General features: G+C 42.8%; 1 protein-coding gene across 1 annotated transcript; it reads right to left on the bottom strand.

Moving 5' to 3' along the window:
- Positions 1-4,234: 4,234 nt before the first annotated feature.
- TMEM74 (transmembrane protein 74) lies at positions 4,235-7,668 on the bottom strand. Its single transcript, XM_006113020.4, has 2 exons — positions 7,479-7,668; positions 4,235-6,540 (listed from the first exon to the last, which is right to left on the bottom strand). The coding sequence occupies exon 2, from the start codon at positions 6,332-6,334 to the stop codon at positions 5,351-5,353; it is 984 nt and encodes a 327-aa protein (XP_006113082.1). The 5' UTR covers positions 6,335-6,540; positions 7,479-7,668; the 3' UTR covers positions 4,235-5,350.
- Between the last annotated feature and the right edge of the window lie 12,930 nt (positions 7,669-20,598).

The following is a 20,598-nucleotide window of genomic DNA, read 5'->3' as shown; positions in this document are numbered from 1 at the left end:
GCCCCTCCCACGCTGCTGTCTCTATCAGACAGAAGGCGGGGGGAGGGGGGAATGGAAGGGGACAAGGGAGGCTTCCACAAAACAGCCTCTGTCCACAGTGGGCCCAGGCTCACTGCGAACAGGGGCTGTGCCGCATCCTGTGGAATAGCCCCTGTCCGCACTGTGTCTCAATTTGCAACCAGGGAAAAGTCTGGATAGTTTTGTATCCTTTTCTTACAATAACACCAAAGCAAAAAAACCCATAGGTTGCATTATTTAAATCTTCAGATTTCTGCCAATTGAATGGCGCATACAGAAACCATTTTGTTGGCTTCTCTTCGCCTAAAACAGTCATGGAAAACCTGTGAGTTCATTTTAAAATAATTCACTCATGATCTGTGAAATGCTTTTACAAAGTGTCAGAAAACTTCTCACTTAATCATATGCTGACAATAAAGGGAACATTCTCTTTTCTAGTGCTAATAATGTAATAAGGCAGGCTACAGTTCTTACAAAAATGTGCACTCTCTACAGTCTCAAAAATGGGTGATCTTTTCAGATCCTCCTGGCATTATACCACTCCAATTTTACATAATATGTATATTGAAAAAAATAAATTTTAAAGTATCCATCCATTCCCAAAATTGACAGCAACTGTTTTGGAGTGTTCACTGTAAGACTGGACTCCTTTCCAGACTAAGGGTTCTCAGACTTACACTACAGTGCTTGCATCTGTGGACAAAAGAAGTTTCTTCACCCTATCAATATCACCAAATCACAGCCATACAGCAGATGAGATGGAGTTAGGCTCTGCCTGCTCAGGCTTCCCAATAAGGGCCACATCAAATCCTTAGAAGCTCAGATACTCAGTAGCATAATGGGAAGTAGTAACTCTCTACCAATCGTTCCTGTGAAGCTTCACCAGCCGTCAGGTAAGTGAGCCCTGTGGGCCCACAGTATCACCACAGCCATCCCCAAACAGCAAGGCATGGATGGACAGATGCCACACCTCCAAGCAGCACTGTGAGTCAGCATTGTTTGGGTAGTTACACCAATCTGCCACTGACCCATACTAATAACAGGTAAGAGGTGAGCAAGAGTCTTCCTTCTATGTATTATGATTCTCACTAACTCCATTTGCAATTCTGTCCGATTCCAGAGCAGTTTCTACATCCAGGTAAGGAGAGCTGTTTTTGATTTTAGAAAGATAATCTTGATATGAATTGGATTAATGATGCACATCCAAGTGGCTGTAGGAATGCAAGGTCCCCAAACATACACCCTCCCTCTATGCATTCGTTACAATTGCATTATATCTGCTCCCGCAACTGCCAAGCAACGCACTAGGCTTTGTGGGTAGATGGACTTGGGCTCCAACCCCAGTCAGAACCTGGGACTGTGAGAGGTCATCAAGTCCAGTCCTCTGCCCTCATGGCAGGACCAAATACTGTCTAGACCATCCCTGATAGACATTTATCTAACCTACTCTTAGATATCTCCACAGATGGGGATTCCACAACCTCCCTGGGCAATTTATTCCAGTGTTTGACTACCCTGACAGTTAGGAACTTTTTCCTAATGTCCAACCTAAACCTCCCTTGCTGCACTTTAAGCCCATTGCTTCTTGTTCTATCCTCAGAGGCCAAGATGAACAAGTTTTCTCCCTCCTCCTTATGACACCCTTTTAGATACCTGAAAACTGCTATCATGTCCCCCCTCAATCTTCTCTTTTCAAAACTAAACAAACCCAATTCTTTTAGCCTTCCCTCATAGGTCATGTTCTCTAGACCTTTAATCATTCTTGTTGCTCTTCTCTGGACCCTCTCCAATTTCTCCACATCTTTCTTGAAATGCGGTGCCCAGAACTGAACACAATACTCCAATTGAGGCCTAACTAGCGCACAGTAGAGTGGAAGAATGACTTCTCGTGTCTTGCTCGCAACACACCTGTTAATGCATCTCAGAATCATGTTTGCTTTCTTTGCAACAGCATCACACTGCTGACTCATATTCAACTTGGGATCCACTATAGCCCCTAGATCCCTTTCTGCCGTACTCCTTCCTAGACAGTCGCTTCCCATTCTGTCTGTATGGAACTGATTGTTCCTTCCTAAGTGGAGCACTTTGCATTTGTCTTTATTAAACTTCATCCTATTTACCGCAGACCATTTCTCCAATTTGTCCAGCTCATTTTGAATTATGACCCTATCCTCCAGATTAGTCACAACCCCCCACAGCTTGGTATCAACTGCAAACTTAATAAGCGTACTTTCTATGCCAATATCTAAATCATTGATGAAGATATTGAACAGATATTGAAAATTCAAATAGATTCCTTAAGCTATCCAAATCTATTAGCTGTCCCATTTGTAGGAAGGGAATCCTAGAACAAGCACAAAGGACTAGCCAAACTGCGAAGGAGTAAATGTCAAACATAAATTCTGTATTTGTCTCATGGAATGAACAGCCAGAGGAAAGTTTATAATAGGCCAGCTGACAGTAGGTTATTCAGCGTTTTTCCCACATCATGCCCTACTCAAGTCTCCACAGAGGAGGTGCGAAGGAAGGGATTTGAATATCTTTCATATTGAATGAAAAACTCCTTCTAATCACATGAGGAAGCATTAAAAGACCACAGAAGACAAGCTGATCCCCAGACACACATAATCAGATCCTGGAAAGGCCCATTAGCAGGGCATAGTTCAAATGCATTTTCCCCCTTTCCTGCTTTGAGTCACAAACTGTTGTCAATCTGCTTCTAAGAGCACCTTGTGTTAGAAAGCAGATATTACTCAGAAGGTGCGCTGCAAATATCAGGGTGGAGTGCTCTCCAGGTGAGAACAAAGGGTGGCGCTCATGAGTTTCACTGGTCACGCAAGAGCGCAAAGGAACTATTAGCAACCTATGGGCCAGACGCTGAGGTGACAATGTAAAACTTTAGACCCAGAACCATTCAAGAAGAGGGTGATTCTCTGTTACATTGCCTTCAACAGGTTCAGGGTGGTTTAATGACTAGCATGCTGGAATAGGATGCAGGAGACGAGCATTTAAATTCCAGTTTTGTGCCTGATTTTCTGGATGACTGGCCAAATCACTTCAATGTCCCATGCCTTAGTTTCTCCATCTGCAAAATAGGGATAGTGATACTGTTCTTCTTTGTAAAGTGCACTAAGGAAAGGTGGAAGAGCTCTACACGAGTTAGATACTACAGACATTTAAACCTATGCAAAAAAATCACAAAGTGCAAGGCAGTAAAGAATCAGACCTAGGAACTAAGCAGTGTTGCTAGCTCTCTCATTATTTTATCAGGCGTCATTATATGTGGTGTTTTTCTTCCAGCTCTAGCTCCCCTAGTCAAGTGTTTTCATGCGCATCTCAGCTTTCACTCAGAAAAAGAAAGTAAGTGGCCCTCCCTCCTGGCTGTGGAGAGACGCTTGATAGCGTGCTTTGGAGACACTCTAAAAGCTCAAACCCTAGAAGGCAAATAAAGTCACTCAAGAAATTATAATAAACATCTCCAATTTGTAGACTAATGTCATGATTGTTTAGGAGGACTGGGGCCTGATTCACAAAATTTTAACACTACACTGTGGCAGTCAAGCTACGAATGTCTATTAAAACTCCATCGCCAAAATCTCAGGGACAGTATCCCTTAGCTGCTCTTTGGTCTTGCTAGTGGATCAGCTCATGCCTAATCACTGTATATTACAAAATCATACTGACCCAAAACATTTGTAACTTTGGGGGAGGGGAAGGGAATGAATAAACATTTACGTTAGCACCCCACTGAAGATGTCTGACTTCCAAGTAAATTCCTGAAGAATGTAACTGTTGGCCATTGCGCTAAACTTCCCTGACAACATCACCTTTATTTGACCAACTGTATGAGGTCAGTGCCAGGCTGTCCAGTTACTAGGCATCTAACTGTTACTTTCTGACAATCATTTATAGAACTCCGTGTTTTAAAAATACCAAGTGGGTTGTTGACTGGTTGAGCACAGAAAGCTATTGCTCTAGCCCATGTAACCCATTCCTTTTTTCACTGGTTATGAAAAGGGCAGACCTAGCAGCTTTAGTGGATTAAAGTTTTTTCAAGAGAACGGGTCTGACACAAGAAGCCTCAGCACAAGCACAGCCCCAGACCTTTCCTCAAACCTTTGTTCCAAGGAAGGTTTCCACCTGCCTCTTCCTTCAGTCTTTGGCTTCTTTGAGACTCCCAACAAGGAGGTCAATTGGTGTCAATTTATGGCATTGGTCCCTTTGGAACTATACTTATTTCACAGAGGCCACAAAGCGATCAGAAGTTACCGGTAACTATTTTCAGTCACTGCCAATCTGGAGTGAAACTGAACTGCTGACAGGGAGGTGAAAGGCCCTGTTTATCCTATTATCCATGCCTTGAGCTATTCACTCTCCTGCAGCTCACGCATACTTCCTATTTTTAATAATAATTGCTGATTACACAATGACTAGGAGATAACTGAAGGTTTGTGAATTGGAAGGTGGAAAATTCTCAATTAGACATCTGTGTTGTCAATGAATACATGATGAACTACTGGTATTTTCTGAAACAAAAGACAGGACTATGTAGTACTTTAAAGACTAACAAGATGGTTTATTAGGTGATGAGCTTTCGTGGGCCAGATCCAGTTCCTCAGATCAAATAGTGGAAAAAAATTGTCACAACCACATATACCAAAGGATACAATTAAAAAAAAATGAACACATGAAAAGCCCACGAAAGCTCATCACCTAATAAACCATTTTGTTAGTCTTTACAGTGCTACATAGTCCTGTTTTTTGTTTCAGCTACACCAGACTAATACGGCTACATTTCTATTGGTATTTTCTGGACTTTCATATCAGGAAAAAAGGGGTAAGCTGAAAAAATAAATTATAAAGAGACTGTCACCCTTAATTGCTGGGATTAAATGTCAGACTTGCTAGTTGATTATTGGTCTGTCCCTTAATATATTTCCTTAATATTATTAACAGTTAATAATCTTCAGTAGGTTGTAATAATTAACAGTTTCCAAATGTGGCAGGATGGTAATGTTCTTTATTGGGACACAAAACAATTAATTGGGGAGGGAGGGATATTTTAGAAAAATTTGAGGAATCTGTTTATTACAAATTTATTTTTCTATTCAGTATTTTAAAGGAAAGTCTCATTGAAATTGATTATGTAATCCCAGCAGGTTTCCCCTAAAAAACAAATATCCATATAATGCAAATACTCAGTTACAGGGCTTAAGAAAAGACATTTATTGCCAGGCAATTAAACTGCATTACTACCTATCTTTAGCTGTACTGTATTTGTTTTCTTTAATAGAACATACTTTCCTATACTTTCTCAAAAATCACAACTGTATTAATTATCTATAGCAAATGCATCTTCTTCTACTAATGATAACTCTAGTGTATTATCATTTGTGCTGGATTTCATTCTAAAATTGAAAGAACCGTACAGCTTTGCAGATTCCTGGGAGGATGCAAACCTATTCCTCCTGTACAACTCCCCTTTCCACATAGACATCATTAATAAACTGGACAGCACCACACCCCCCAGAGTTAAGAGACACAACCCAGCAATCACACACCTATCCAAGTGAGCCCCAATTCTAGCGCTCTCATTCTCCAGTCGTTCCATCTCCCTGGCTGCTACAGTGTTAGGATCCACAGTCACCTCTCTGGGCACCACATAGGAAATAATAACTAGCAAAATCCCACTAACCAGGAACAAGATGGCACTAATGAAGCCATAGTCTATAGATTTTCCTGAAGCAGCTTCTGAGCCAGTATCATCATCTTCCTCAGAGATCAGGGAGGTGGGATCATGTGCCCATTCGGGTGGAACCTCTACAGGAGCTAAGCTGGGACCTCTACAGGAGCTAAGCTGGGATGGGTGAACCTGACAGCAACTTTTCACAGGAGAAGAGAGGTTTCTCATATGCTCCACGTTGACATTTTCATCCACATATGTAAAGGATGTCTCTAGTGCCTGGGCACAGCAGCAAGCTCTCTTCTTCTCTGCTTCCTCTTCTCCATCCAAGCAAGCTGGCTGGCAGCAGGGCTGGGTGCTGCTTGATGCTGCCGCATGCTCCTGGGATAAGGAGGGCACAGGAGTGGAGGAAAGGAGTGCCTGGCTGGGACCTGCTATAGCTGTCCTTTGTGTGGGCTTGTAGTGCTTATCGCAGCAGAGAGCTGCCACCGCAGCTGCTGTTCTAGCCCCCATATCGCCCCCATCACTCTGCTGCTGTTCACAGAGAGGGGCTTGCAAACTCCAGTCCACATTGTTGCAGAGATCTGATTGCCTACTTTTCTTGGTGAGGTACAGAAGCTCCATACAAGCCATCAGAACTCCTCTCAAGCAGCCCTGGACTTCTAATCTAAGCCATGCTTCAGGAAACTGTCAATAATGCAATCAAGCGAGATCATGGTACACGAGCTGTTGCCTCAGAGAAATCTTCTATCCTCTAACCAATATTTTGCTAGGGATGTGGCTTGTTTCAGCTGCTAAATGATTAAACAAATTCCCTCTGACATGTATGTCTTTTCAGTCTGCAGATAAAACAGCAAGAGGAAAAATAAACACATCTCATGATGCATTAATAAACGACCAGGAAAGTAACAAACACATAATGTTATTTTCCCTCTCACAACTGTTCAAGGGGAAAATAGCAAACGCGATTGTTTTAATCAAGCATTTAAAACTGCAATCCTCTTGCAGATACAAAATCTATTAGGGACTCTAATCAACCTTTGACACCAATATCCAATTAAGACAATAAGCCATCTAAAATAAAAAAGGACAATTACAGTTACCACCTATAAAAAGTCAGCGTGCAGACTTATTTTATTCATAAAAAGTGAACAACTTTTCTTTTCTTTTTTCAGGAAGCCTAAATTCAGATTCACTGAGTAATTAGAAAGATACAGGCAAATCCCATGTAGCTCAGTAATCCACGATCTATATTCTCTGGTGGAAATCTGATAATCCCAAGGGGAAAAGCAGTGCTTTCCTACAGCAGATCTCCAGTTTGATTAAGAGCATTTGGAATGAAATTATGCCTCAAAGACGGATGACTCAAAGACGGATGTGACTTCTCCATCTTCAATTAATTCATTATACGGGGGTGGGGGGGGGGGGGGGAACTTGAAGCCAAATACCCTGCGTGTTAAAGAAATTTCTGCTACAGACTAAATCTATATATGCTTTTTTTAAAAAAAATCTCTAGTGGACAGAGCTCAATCATCGAGCTTTGCAATACCCAAGCAGGAATCTGCTGAGTTGTAAAACACAAGCTACATAATCACAAAGAGTATTTGGATGCAAGTATATTTGTGTGACACACCTGATAAAGGATTAAAGAACATCTTTTTTAGATGCACTGCCCTTTAGGGTTTTAATTGCCAAGTGCAGACATGATAACCCAGCCCTACTGGACAGGCAACAGCTCCTATTCCCTACAGAATGCCCATGGTGCCTGCACACATACCTCGCTCTCACGTTTGCTTCCATTCGGAGGATGATGGTTGAATTTCCTAGGCTACTCTATGAAAGTCTAATAGAGAAGCACTTGTAGCCCTCCACGCTCCGCCGTCCTGCTACCACTGCCGGAGGGTGGGCGGGGGGAGAAGCGGAGAGAATGTGCCGGCTGGGAGGGGCACCCAGACTGCCTTCTGGGAGATGTAGTCTTTACGCAGAGGGACTCTTCTGTCTGCCTGCAGTGAGGCAGGAGGGAATGATCTCACTCCGCCTTGTTTAAGTACAAACAACGAGCCGCTTTTCCCGCTGTTCTCCAAAATGTTCCCCTAGGTTTCAGTGAGGGGTAGGGGGTCTTCCACTCACCCCATAGCAGTATTACCAAGGTCCCAGCAAACATGACTCAGGCCCTCAAAATGTATTGAGATTGGTTTTTAAAAAATCATGAGATTTAAAATAGTGTTTACCATATTTGAACTTTCAAAAAAGAGGACACGCCTGAGAGGGAGTGTATCTGTATCAGTGTCTACCAAATCACATTGTTGTAATGTGTACACTATAGAACACACTAATGCAACGTGAGTTGGTAGATCACAAATACAGAGACAGTCACTCTCAGGAGTGTCCTTTTTTTTTTTTTTTTTTTTTTTGAAAGTTCAACTACGGTAACCCTAGGGTTGCCAGGTGTCTGGTTTTGAATCGGACAGTCTAGTAGCTGAGCTTTCTGTTTGGGAAACCAATTGATAAAAAATATAAATGAGAAAATATGTCCAGTATAAGATGTAATGTAGATTGTGATATAATGTCAAGTGTGTCCGGTATTTTTGTTGAAACCATCTGGCAACCCTAGGTAACCCTAATTTAAAATAAAGTAAATGGTGAGTTCCTTTCGAGCCATTGGGATGCATGTTTCAAGCTTTTTTCCACAACTGGGAAGGTACAAAGGACTCTGGGAGCTGAAACGTTAAGAAAAACAGCAAATATAAGAGGACTCATGATAAAATCGCAAGAGTTGGGGATGTCCTGACAGACTTGGTCACCATTTGGTTACAGTAAAGGACAGTCCCATGCATTGTGACCACCCATCATCCACCTACCTGTATATGTATTATTATTCTCTAGAACAGGGATAGAGGAAAACATGCCTTTCTGAGGCACAGTTAGAGGTGAAAGTAAACAGGAGTGCCCTGGTGCGCAGCTCTAGCAGGAGCTGACTGAGCTGTGGCAAAAGCCAGTCAAGGAGCTATTTAAATTGCTGGCAAGACCCAGGTTGCAAAAGGATAGTACCTGTAAGAAATTTTAAGTTATTGTTGCCACTGGGTACAGTTCCTTCCTTGTGTCCTTACACAGAGCATCTCCACCATTCTATACACAGGTTATAAGGCAATCCTGCCCTTGGTGTTGTTTCTTGTTCCCACTTTGGTGGCCATGGTTAGTAAAGGGTTCGGAGCTTTTTCTTTTCTTTTCTTTTCTTTTCTTTTCTTTTCTTTAAGAATATAAATTAGTGTTGTGAAAGATCTGAAGTGTGGAGGTGGAAAGCAGAATGCATAGCAACACATATTTTTCAAACACAAACACAGCTGATCAGGAGATTAATCAAGCCAGGATGGGAAGTAAGCATCATTTATCACACAGAAAGGACAATGGAGAGTAAGAGACAAGACCAATGGACATATAATGAGATTTATGATGGAAGCTCAATAAAAATCTGGATTAAAAAAATTCTGCTTTAAAGAGTTAACTGGGCCTGGCTGTAGGAATATACTACTGCATCAGAACGCAATAGACTGACCACCCAAAGGGCTGGCTTCTCCATGCTGGCCAGACTGTGCTTAGAACAGGACTGGAGAGATGGAATGTATATGTGACCTGCACAGCTCTGATAATCTTCTCATTGATTGGTGCCTGACCATCTCTGGTGTAAATCAGAGAAACTCTCTGGTGTATTGAACATTATACTGAAATGAGACGTTATCACTTTTATTTGTAAGAGGTTTCCTGGTCTTGATAGCTCTACGATCTCAGTCTTTCAAGCAGTCCGGCTGCAGAGAACCAGCCTAAAGTAAGGGTGGGGTGAGTTGTGCCTTTCTGCTTTAAGGAGCAATCTGCTGCGTCTTCCTTTGTTCAGGGGCCCTTCTGTGTTATCATTCTGTATTACAAAAATACAATAGTGCTGCTGTTGTGCTCGTGTGGAAAGGAACACATGTGAATCACCAGTCAGAGGCAACAATGAACTCTTTTGTTTTGTTTTTGTCAGGAAAGGAAAACCACAGATGAACTGCCCCCTAGAAAGGAGGGAGCTGAACTGAATTCTGAGCCAATGTCTTCCTCAACAACTTGAGGTTACTAACAGCCACACTCTGGTGAGTGCATTCCCCTATATAAAACTACAGCACTCCCCACTTATCACCCTAGGCAATATACTCATCTAGCCATCCTGGGTGTTCTCCCCTGTGCTGCGGTATATCTATGTCAGGACAGGAGTCTTCAGTGACTAATATTCATCATGAATCCTAGGGAGTCAGGGGTGTTGTCCCCTTTGAGCAGCATCTCCGATGAGCTTGTAGTGTCAGAGCCTGGAGGCAGTACCGATAATGAAGAAATGATGGTTGGCTCTGGAGGATTCCTGTCTGAAGTCTCTCTGGAATAACATTACTCGGAGAACAGTATCTCCTCAGCTGGTTGACATGGTGATGCCAAACTTATCAGTTGAACCTTACACAGGATGAACCCTTGATGATTGTTGAAGTAAATGACCTTGGTCCAGCTCTGTAACTTCTAGCAAATTTCTTGTGCTGTGACAGAAAGCATTGTACATGATGATGGAGGAATCTGAAGCCTGATTCTGCTTGTGTTGCAATTTCCAAGATAGGTTGGGGTAGAGACATTCGAGGCATGTCTTAAGACATTGTACCATATGGCGCCCACCTGGGGTAGCTCTGGTAGTTGGGCATGGAGTGACATGTTGAGTAATGAGGAACCTGGCAAGCCTTGTCACAGCCAGTTTCCTTTGATGAGACTTGTTATGACATCTTTGGTTATCTGCACCATCCATTTGCCTGACCATAGGCCTGGGACGGTATGGTGCAATGGTGGCAGCTTGAATGAGATTGTTTTTGGTGAACTCCTGGAACCCATCAGAAGTGAAAGCAGTTTTGTTAGAAATGAAAGTGCAGTGCCTGGCCTGATAACGGATGAGTTGCAAACAGCTGACACAGAGCTCTGATTATTTTAGTCGGCCTGGGTGAATCATAGAATACTAGGACTGGAAGGGACCTCGAGAGGTCATCGAGTCCAGTCCCCTGCCCTCATGGCAGGACCAAATACTGTCTAGACCATCCCTGATAGACATTTATCTAACCTACTCTTAAATATCTCCACAGATGGAGATTCCACAACCTCCCTGGGCAATTTATTCCAGTGTTTGAATACCCTGACAGTTAGGAACTTTTTCCTAATGTCCAACCTAAACCTCCCTTGCTGCACTTTAAGCCCATTGCTTCTTGATCTATCCTCAGAGGCCAAGATGAACAAGTTTTCTCCCTCCTTCTTATGACACCCTTTTAGATACCTGAAAACTGCTATCATGTCCCCCCTCAATCTTCTCTTTTCTAATCTAAACAAACCCAATTCTTTCAGCCTTCCCTCATAGATCATGTTCTCTAGACCTTTAATCATTCTCATTGCTCTTCTCTGGACCCTCTCCAATTTCTCCACATCTTTCTTGAAATGCGGTGCCCAGAACTGAACACAATACTCCAATTGAGGCCTAACCAGCGCACAGTAGAGCGGAAGAATGACTTCTCGTGTCTTGCTCGCAACACACCTGTTAATGCATCTCAGAATCATGTTTGCTTTCTTTGCAACAGCATCACACTGCTGACTCATATTCAACTTGTGGTCCACTATAACCTCTCGATCCCTTTCTGCCGTACTCCTTCCTAGACAGTCACTTCCCATTCTGTATGTGTGAAACTGATTGTTCCTTCCTAAGTGGGGCACTTTGCATTTGTCTTTATTAAACTTCATCCTATTTACCTCAGACCATTTCTCCAATTTGTCCAGTTCATTTTGAATTATGACCCTATCCTCCAGATTAGTCGCAATCCCTCCCAGCTTGGTATCAACTGCAAACTTAATAAGCGTACTTTCTTGCCAATATCTAAATCGTTGATGAAGATATTGAACAAAGCCGGTCCCAAAACAGACCCCTGCGGAACCCCACTTGTTATGCCTTTCCAGCAGGATTGTGAACCATTAATAACTACTATCTGAGTACGGTTATCCAGTTATGCACCCACCTTATAGTAGCCCCATCTAAGTTTATTTACCTAGTTTATTGATAAGAATATCATGCGTATCAAACGCCTTACTAAATTCTAAGTATATCACATCCACCACTTCTTCCTTATGCACAAGACTTGTTATTCTATTAAAGAAAGCTATCAGATTGGTTTGACATGATTTGTTCTTTACAAATCCATGCTGGCTGTTCCCTATCACCTTGCCACTTTCCAAGTGTTTGCAGATGATTTCCTTAATTACTTGCTCCATTATCTTCCCTGGCACAGAAGTTAAACTAACTGGTCTGTAGTTTCCTGGGTTGTTCTTATTTCCCTTTTTATAGATGGGCACTATATTTGCCCTTTTCCAGTCCTCTGGAATCTCTCCTGTCTCCCATGATTTTCCAAAGATGATAGCTAGAGGCTCAGATACCTCCTCCACCAGCGACTCTGAGTAATTTTGAGGAAGAGTTGACTACACTCAGAAAGTTATTTTCCTGAAAAGGCCCTGTGATGTCACTATGAATTCTTGACTAGGGTTTTTTGATCACTTCCCCGGGACATGTTGGATCTTTCTGGGGATTTTTATGTTCTTAAATCTAATGTCTCTTTATGTATGCCAATGATCCCTTATGCTGTGTGCATGCATGGCTGTACAGCAATCTGGTAACTAGCATGCATCTCACATGACTGGGAGAGGAGCCAGTCCACCACACCTCCACCCCACCAGCACTGGGGACTGGCCCCTTCAAGCCAGCAGATATAGATATAGATATAGATATAGATATAGATATAGATATTAGAGATGAGATATGCCTCTCCATGGCCATTGAAGCTCCATTAGGCACAGCTGGGGCAGGTTCAGGTTTGTCTGCACCTGCACTCTCCAGCCAGAGTGAGGAATGCAGCCCACTGTGCACTTTCCCCTCAATTCTTAATGAAGAGGAACAGCCGGCAATGTTTCCATATGAATTGCGGGGGAGGCAGGCCCCCTTGCCCTCTCTAAAGGGCAGGGGAGGCTCAGGGCTGGGGCAGTCCTAGAGGCGGGGAGCCCCCTAGCCAGCCTCTTTCACCTTCTTTCTCTTTTCTGTATGGTTATGAGAAGCAATCTCATTCCAGGCACATCCCATTTTCTGGCACAACCAAACCTTTAACTTATGATAAAAGGAAGCTGTATACTGAGTTCGATTGTCCTATCTTTACTATTTAGAAGGAATTCTTAAACAAACAGACAGGCTCACAGATATATTTATAAAACTCTATGGCTACGTCTACACTGGCATGATTTTCCGAAAATGCTTTTAACGGAAAACTTTTCCGTTAAAAGCATTTTCGGAAAAGTGCGTCTAGATTGGCAGGATGCTTTTCCGCAAAAGCACTTTTTGCGGAAAAGCGTCCGTGGCCAATCTAGATGCGGTTTTCTGCAAAAAAGGCCCGATCGCCATTTTCGCGATCGGGGCTTTTTTTGCGGAAAACACTACTGTGCTGTTTACACTGGCCCTTTTGCGCAAAAGTCTTTCGGAAAAAGACTTTTGCCCAAACAGGAGCAGCATAGTATTTCCAGAAAAGAACTAACGATCTTACATGAGATCGTCAGTGCTTTTCTGGAAATTCAAGCGGACAGTGTAGACAGCTGGCAAGTTTTTCCGCAAAATCAGATGATTTTGCGGAAAAACTTGCCAGTCTAGACACAGCCACCATCTATATGTATAGATAGATAGACTGATTTATAAAACTATATATCTATGTCTATATCTATATCTATATCTATATCCAGGGCTCGCCGAGCCGTGGCAAGCCCCGCTCGCCAGCCGCGCTGTACGGCGTTCTGCGCATGCACAGATTGTTCTGCGCATGCGCAGATCTCCCGAACCCAGCTTTTCTGAGATGTAATCTACTCGCCATGGGTGAGAAGATTACATAGATTGTTGAGCCCTGTCTATATCTATATCTATATCTATATAATCACTTCCTGCTATTCTTAATTTCCCACTCAAACCCATTTATGCATAACAATGTAACCCTCAACTGACCTTTTCATTTCAAGTGACCATAGCCAACATGCTTCCCCTTCTGCTTAACAATCTGTCCCAACTTGTTTTTAGCTCAGACACTCTGCTTCATTTCCCAGGACTGAAGAACAACTCTGTGTAGCTAGAAATCTTGTATCCTCTACCAACCAAAGTTAGTCCAGTAAAAGATATTACCTCACCTACCTTGTTTCCACATGTATTACTGAAATGTCACCATAAAAAAACACTGAACTTTTTTAAATGCAATATTTGTACCGCTTATGTTTGTTTCATAAGATACATCCTGGGGTGGCTTAATAAGATGGGCACAACTCAGCGCTACCTTCAGGATAGGTACAACATTTAGATTTACCTTTTGCTTCATTTTTGGTTAATGAGTTAATACCATGTGGCTGTTGTTCAGAAATTAGTGCAGCTCTAGTTGTGAAGTCAGAGACATGGGGACAAATGTTGCTTGTTAATCAGTATTGTCCTCAAAGGGTCTGTACTGGGACCAGTCATATTCAACATATTCATAAATGATCTGAGGAAAGGGATAATATGTGAAGTGGCAAAATTTGCAGAGGATACAAAACTACTCAAGATAATCAAGTCCAAAGCAAACTGTGGCTAATTACAAAGGGATCTCACAAAACTGTGTAGCTGGGCAACAAAATGGTAGATAAAATTCAGTGTTGATAAATGCAAAGTAATGCACCTTGGGAAACATAATCCCAACTATAAAAGGATGGGGTCTAAATTAGCTGTTACCACTAAAGAAAGATCTTGGAGTCATTGTGGATAGTTCTCAGAAAACATCCATTCAATGTGCAGAAGCAGTCAAAAAAGCTAAGAGTGTGGGAAATCATTAGAAAAGAAATAGATAATAATAGAGAAAATATTATATTGCCTCTATGTAAGTCCATGATAACATCCTGAATACTGTGTGCAGATCTTGTTGCCCCGTTTCAAAATGGATATATTGGAATTGGAAGAGGTTCAGAAAGGGCAACAAAAATTATTAGGGGTATAAAACAGCTTTCATAAGAGGGAAGATTAAAAAGATGGAGACTTTCCAGCTGGAAAAGAGATGACTAAAAGGTGATATGATAAAGGTTTGTAAAATTATAACTGGCGTGGAAAAAGTAATTAAGAAAGTATTATTTACTCCTTCTCATTACACAAGAGCTACAGGTCATCAAATGAAATTAACAGGCCAGAGGTTTATGGAGGATAGGGCCATCAATAACTGTTAGCCACAATGGGCAGGGATGCAAAAACGTGCTCCCAGATCCCACACTCTCTCTCGCACCCAGTTTCCTACCCCAAGCTCTCTTCTGCATTCCAACCTCCATCCTAGACACCACACCTCCTCCATTCCATCATGGAAGAATATGGCCCTTGACCACTTACCCAATTCTTGGAGTGCCCCCCCTCATCAAAAATTATTGCCCACCCCTGTGCTAGATGGACCATTGGTCTGAATCAGTATGGCTGTTCTTGTGTTCAAACAATCTTTTTTCTCCCTAAGAACAAGCTTGCCAAGAACAAAAATGAAGCGTTCAGTGACGTTAGTAACCGACTCAATGCAAAAAATGTAGAGAGGACATTGCTGTATACCATGAACATAGCAAGGTGTAGCAGCACCCAAAGAGTGATGGCCAGAGGGAAGCACACGTTGCTCACAAGCTCCACTGCCCCAGAATGTTGCCTGTGCCCCGACTTTGAGAGGAGCTGGTGTATTAGTTTGCTCTGTATCATCAGGAAACATGCCAGACATATTTCCCCTATAAGGAATTCCCACAAATTGGTGCAACATAAAGAGAGTGGAGCATAATACAGAAGCCAGACCATGGCTTTTTGTTCGTTCCTTTTGCATCAAACTCCTAATATTATAAAGTGTGTTAAATTGGCCAGGAAGGCAAGAGCACAGCTTAGTAAGAAAAATTGAACTACTAGAAAAGAAATATCAAGATTTATGTGTAGGATTGTCACGACTATTTTGAAGACTGCAAAAAATTCTGAAGATGGAAAATAACACTATTGTATACACTATGAGGGTGTGTCTAGACTACAGGGTTTTGTCGACAAAAGTGGACTTTTGTCGACAAAACTATACATAACGTCGACAGAACTCAGCAGTTTTGTCGACGCTGGTAAACCTCATTTTACGAGGCATAACGCCTTCTGTCGACAGAGTTCTGTCGACAGAAGGTGTTATTGCATGTAAACTGTCCTTTGCGTCTACACTACCATGTCGACAAAGCAGCTTGCTTTGTCAACAGAACGCAATGTAGTCTAGACGCTCTTTGTCGACAGAAGTTTTGTCGACAGTATCTGTCGACAAAACTTCTGTCGACAGAAACCTGTAGTCTAGACATACCCTGAGAGAATAAAGTAATGCAATTTTTGTGCTTAGAGGGCATCAGCATTTACAATACTTCACAAATATTTGGACATATCCCTATTCAAAGCAGTGTCAGGTATTGCTAGATGTTTCAAACACGGTATTGTGACAGAGCATTGATTCATAAAGCAAAAACAGATAAAGCTATTTATTTCTTTGATTACCCTGTCTAATGTGTATCTATCATGTTTTAATAAAACCTTACAACAAGCAAATATTGCTGGAGGAAATATGCATATGACTTACTGCACCAAAACTGGTGAACTGGGAGTTAATCCTTGCTAAATGCTTCTGCTTCCTATGCCTGAGACAGTGGATAATAGTGCAGGAAATAGGTCCATAGCTCTGCTCAGAATAGAGTAAATGGCCTAAAATCAGGAAGCACTATAGAGATAAAGAGACAGATTTTTAAAGGTATTTAAGCACGTAGTGGGATTTTTAAAAGGCCCTAAGTTAGTTAGGCACCTAATTCTCATTAACTTCAGTATGAGCCAAGGGCCAGATTTTGAAAGATATTTAAGTGCCTGAGGAATGCAGGTGGGCATCTAATGGATAGGTACATGCTTTTGAAAATCCCACTAGCATCTTCTGGCACTTAAATACCTCTAAAAATCTGGCTACTCAAGGAGAGTGGGAGAGAGGCCGAATTTGTATAAGTAGGCTTTAGCTTCCCATTGGCACCGGAGAGAATCACTATGGACAGAGGCAGAGGTTCTCTTGAAACTTTCAAAGTAAGGAATTTGTGCTTCTGAGGTGGTTAAATGTGTCCATAAAAGGATTCTGAGGAAGTAACTCCCTGACAACACTCAAACCACTCAGACAAACCAACAGGAACAAGCTTTTATTATAAAAAGAACACAGAACAGGATTCACAGTCCAACAGCCTCCTCTCTGCTTACCTGTCATATGTTCCCAGCTTCAGTCAATTATGAAACTTATTGTTGGGAGAGCAGAGGACATAGGTGCTGGAGGCTGTAAAGGCCATCGAGCTGCCTACTCCCCCACACACTCAGGGGTCTGAGCTCTAGAGGCTAGCCCAGGATTTCACTGGAGTTGCAATATCCACACTGCTATTTTTATCAGACTAGCTGGAGCCTGGCTAGCGCAAGTCTGTGTAACTGGGCTGGGGGGCTTCCTCCCAGCTGCGATGTAGACTTATTCGTGGAGACTGAGAACACTGTTCCAGCACAGCTTTGGTCAACCCATCCAAGCAGATAATTACTCCAGAAGCTGGAGAACTAGAGGCCTTCCTAACATCATCCATACCGGCTGGGAGAGAAGACCCCTGTTCCTTTCAAGGGGAGAGGAGACTCAGCTGCTCTCCAGGCAGGTGGGGATGGGATAAAAGTCTGTCCCTGACTTGCTAGGAGAGGTAGAGGAGATCCCTGTCACAGCCACTGCATGAAGAAAAGGTCCATGACATGGGCATAGATGAAGGGGTTATGCTAGGAATCAGGACTGCGTTAGTCCAGCTCTGGTTGGTACACATCATGCACATTCATGAGTGTCATGATTCACGTAACTACATTTCCCAGGATATTCTCATCACCATCATGCTCACAGAAAAAGCAACAAATCACATCACACATTCACTTCTATAATGGATGCACCTACGATAATTGCGTATTGAATCTGAAAATGGTTTAATCAGTTGTCTGTTCAGCACAAGATGCAGAATGCATACTACAGACTAGGGCAGCATTTCTCAAATTGGGTCCATGGACCCCTCGAGGTGCCTAAGGGTACTCGGGGGTATGTGCCCCACTGAAATACTCCTTCCCCTTCCTCCCTATCTCAGACCTTCCCCCTCCCTCCCAGTGCTTCCTTCATGCTGGGGAATCCCTGCCTAAATAAGGCACTGGGAGGAAGGGGGAGAAAAGGGGACCTTGGCTTAATGCTGCTCCTGGATACAGCCAACATGTCTCTGGGCCCCATGGGGGGCGGGGTGAAGGGGGTCTCCATACGCTGCTCCTTCCATGAGCATTGACTCTGCAGCTCCCATTGGCCAAGCACTGCAGCCAATGGGAGCTGCAGAGGCGGTGACTGCAGGCAGGGGTAGCATACAGAGAATCTGTGGTGCCCCCCACCTAGGAGCTGCTGCCAGAGAGATGTGCCAGTTTGGAGTCACCTGAGATCAGCATCAATCCCCTCATCCCTCCTGCACCCCAAGTTTCTGCTCCAGGCCAGAGCCCACATCCCACACCTAACCCCCCTCCCAGAGCCCACACTCTGCTCCTGCACCCCAACTCTCTGCCCCAGCTTGGTGAAAGTGAGGAAAGGTTGTGGAGAGGGAGGGAGGAAGGAAGGTAGGGAAGATGGAGTGATGGGGGATTAGAGGCCTGTCCTCAGAGAAGGGAGTAGAGAAAGGGCTGAGTGGGAGGTCTTAAGGGTCCCTGAAAATATTTAAATCAAACTGGGGGGTCCTCTCTTTGTTATAGCTTGAGAACTACTGGATTAGAGCAAAGAAAAGGAGACGTTAGGCTACCTTACACAGAAATGCACCTGGAAATGAAAGACGTCATAGAAAGAATATGAATAATCCAGCAAACAAGCAATATTAAAGTAGGCTGTGAGGAATTTAAAGGAGGACTATAGTTTAGTAAACAAAACAACTGGACATGTTATGAAGTGATAGCTGGTTGTAGTGATTTTTCTATACATTGAATCTGGAAAAAAGTAATTACTTATGGCTGCTGTAATACTTCTTAAGATTAGTGCACATAAAACTATGGGTGAAAGAAGAAAATGAAGGCTACAGTTCTGACAAGCCAAGGACACACCGCTTTTAGTAAAATATATATTGCTGGTGACAGAATGAGGTTTTATAGGAGCGATTGGAGCTATTAGAAAAAGAGTTGCATACTTTTAGCAAAGAGTTTGGGGACTACTATTGAAGCTGTGTTCACGTTATAGAAAATAATGCTGAAAATATATTCTATTGTGCCTATATTAAAAGAACTAAGTCATAAACTAATCATACTTAGTCTTTATGTAATATTTTTCATCCAGAGATTTCAAAACACCTTAAAAGTTGGAAAAGCATAATTATTAGAGAAATGGTCAGAGGTAAACAGGATGAGGTTTAATAAAGAGAAATGCAAAGTGCTCCACTTAGGAAGGAACAATCAGTTCCATACATACAAGATGGGAAGCGACTGTCTAGGAAGGAGCATGGCGGAAAGGGATCTAGGGGTCATAGTGGACCACAAGTTGAATATGAGTCAACAGTGTGATGCTGTTGCCAAAAAAGCAAATATGATTCTAGGTTGTATCAACAGGTGTGTTGTAAGCAAAACTCGTGAAGTCATTCTGCCGCTCTATTCTGCACTAGTTAGGCCTCAGCTGGAGTACTGTGTCCAGTTCTGGGCGCCACATTTCAAGAAAGATGTGGAGAAATTGGAAAGGGTACAGAGAAGAGCGACAAGAATGATTAAAGGTTTAGAGAACATGACCTATGAAGCCAGGCTTCATGAACTGGGCTTGTTTAGTTTGGAAAAAAGAAGATTAAGGGGGGACATGATAGCGGTTTTCAAATATCTAAAAGGGTGTCACAAGGAGGAAGGCGAAAATTTGTTCCTCTTGGTTTCTGAGGACAGGACAAGGAGTAATGGGCTTAAAGTGCAGCAGGGGAGGTTTAGATTGGACATTAGGAAAAAATTCCTAACTGTCAGGGTGGTCAAATATTGGAATAAATTGCCAAGGGAGGTGGTGGAATCTCCCTCTCTGGAGATATTTAAGAACAGGTTAGATAGACATCTGTCAGGGATGGTGTAGACGGAGCTTGATCCTGCCTTGAGGGCGGGGGGCTGGACTCGATGACCTCTCGAGGTCCCTTCCAGTCCTATTATTCTATGATTCTATGATTCTATGATTCTGGTTCTACAGAGGATGAAAGCGCGGGAAAGAGAGCTTGAGCGATTTCATGTGATTTGCCCAAGGTCAAACAGCAAATCAGCACCACAACTGAAATTAAAGACTAGGGTGAATTCCTCTTATGACAGGTAGAAGGGCTGGAGTGGCATAAAAGGGATATAAAACCCTCATGTCCCTCACAGAGAGCCTTATCTGCACTGCCTCTGAAATGACAGCCATACGGTTGACTTCTGAGACTGTTATAAATCATGCTGTAGGGATGCAGCATGGATCTGGGAGTTTCCAGATAGCACTGTGATCCACTGGTCAAGCAAAAGCAGCTGCTGTAATTTAAACAAGACCTAAGGGCTAAGGTATGCCAGAGGAACAGCCTATAACCAGGAGGACACAAAGCATGGCACCACAAGCCCTTTGAACTGAGAGATCTGTACCGTGCCTTAAAAGTACAGCACAAAATCTCATCCCACAGATGAAATCCTGGCCTTATTGACGTCAATAAGAGTTTTGCCATTGACTTCAATGGGACAGGATTTCACCCCAGCTCTCCCCATTGCCACT

Source organism: Pelodiscus sinensis, chromosome 2, assembly GCF_049634645.1.
Source record: "Pelodiscus sinensis isolate JC-2024 chromosome 2, ASM4963464v1, whole genome shotgun sequence".
Classification (NCBI taxonomy): Eukaryota; Metazoa; Chordata; order Testudines; family Trionychidae; genus Pelodiscus; species Pelodiscus sinensis.
This window is presented reverse-complemented; position numbering and strand designations above follow the sequence as displayed.

Excerpts from the sequence above, each read along its gene's own strand:
- TMEM74 (XM_006113020.4), bottom strand. The coding sequence starts at position 6,334 with ATGGCTTGTATGGAGCTTCTGTACCTCACCAAGAAAAGTAGGCAATCA.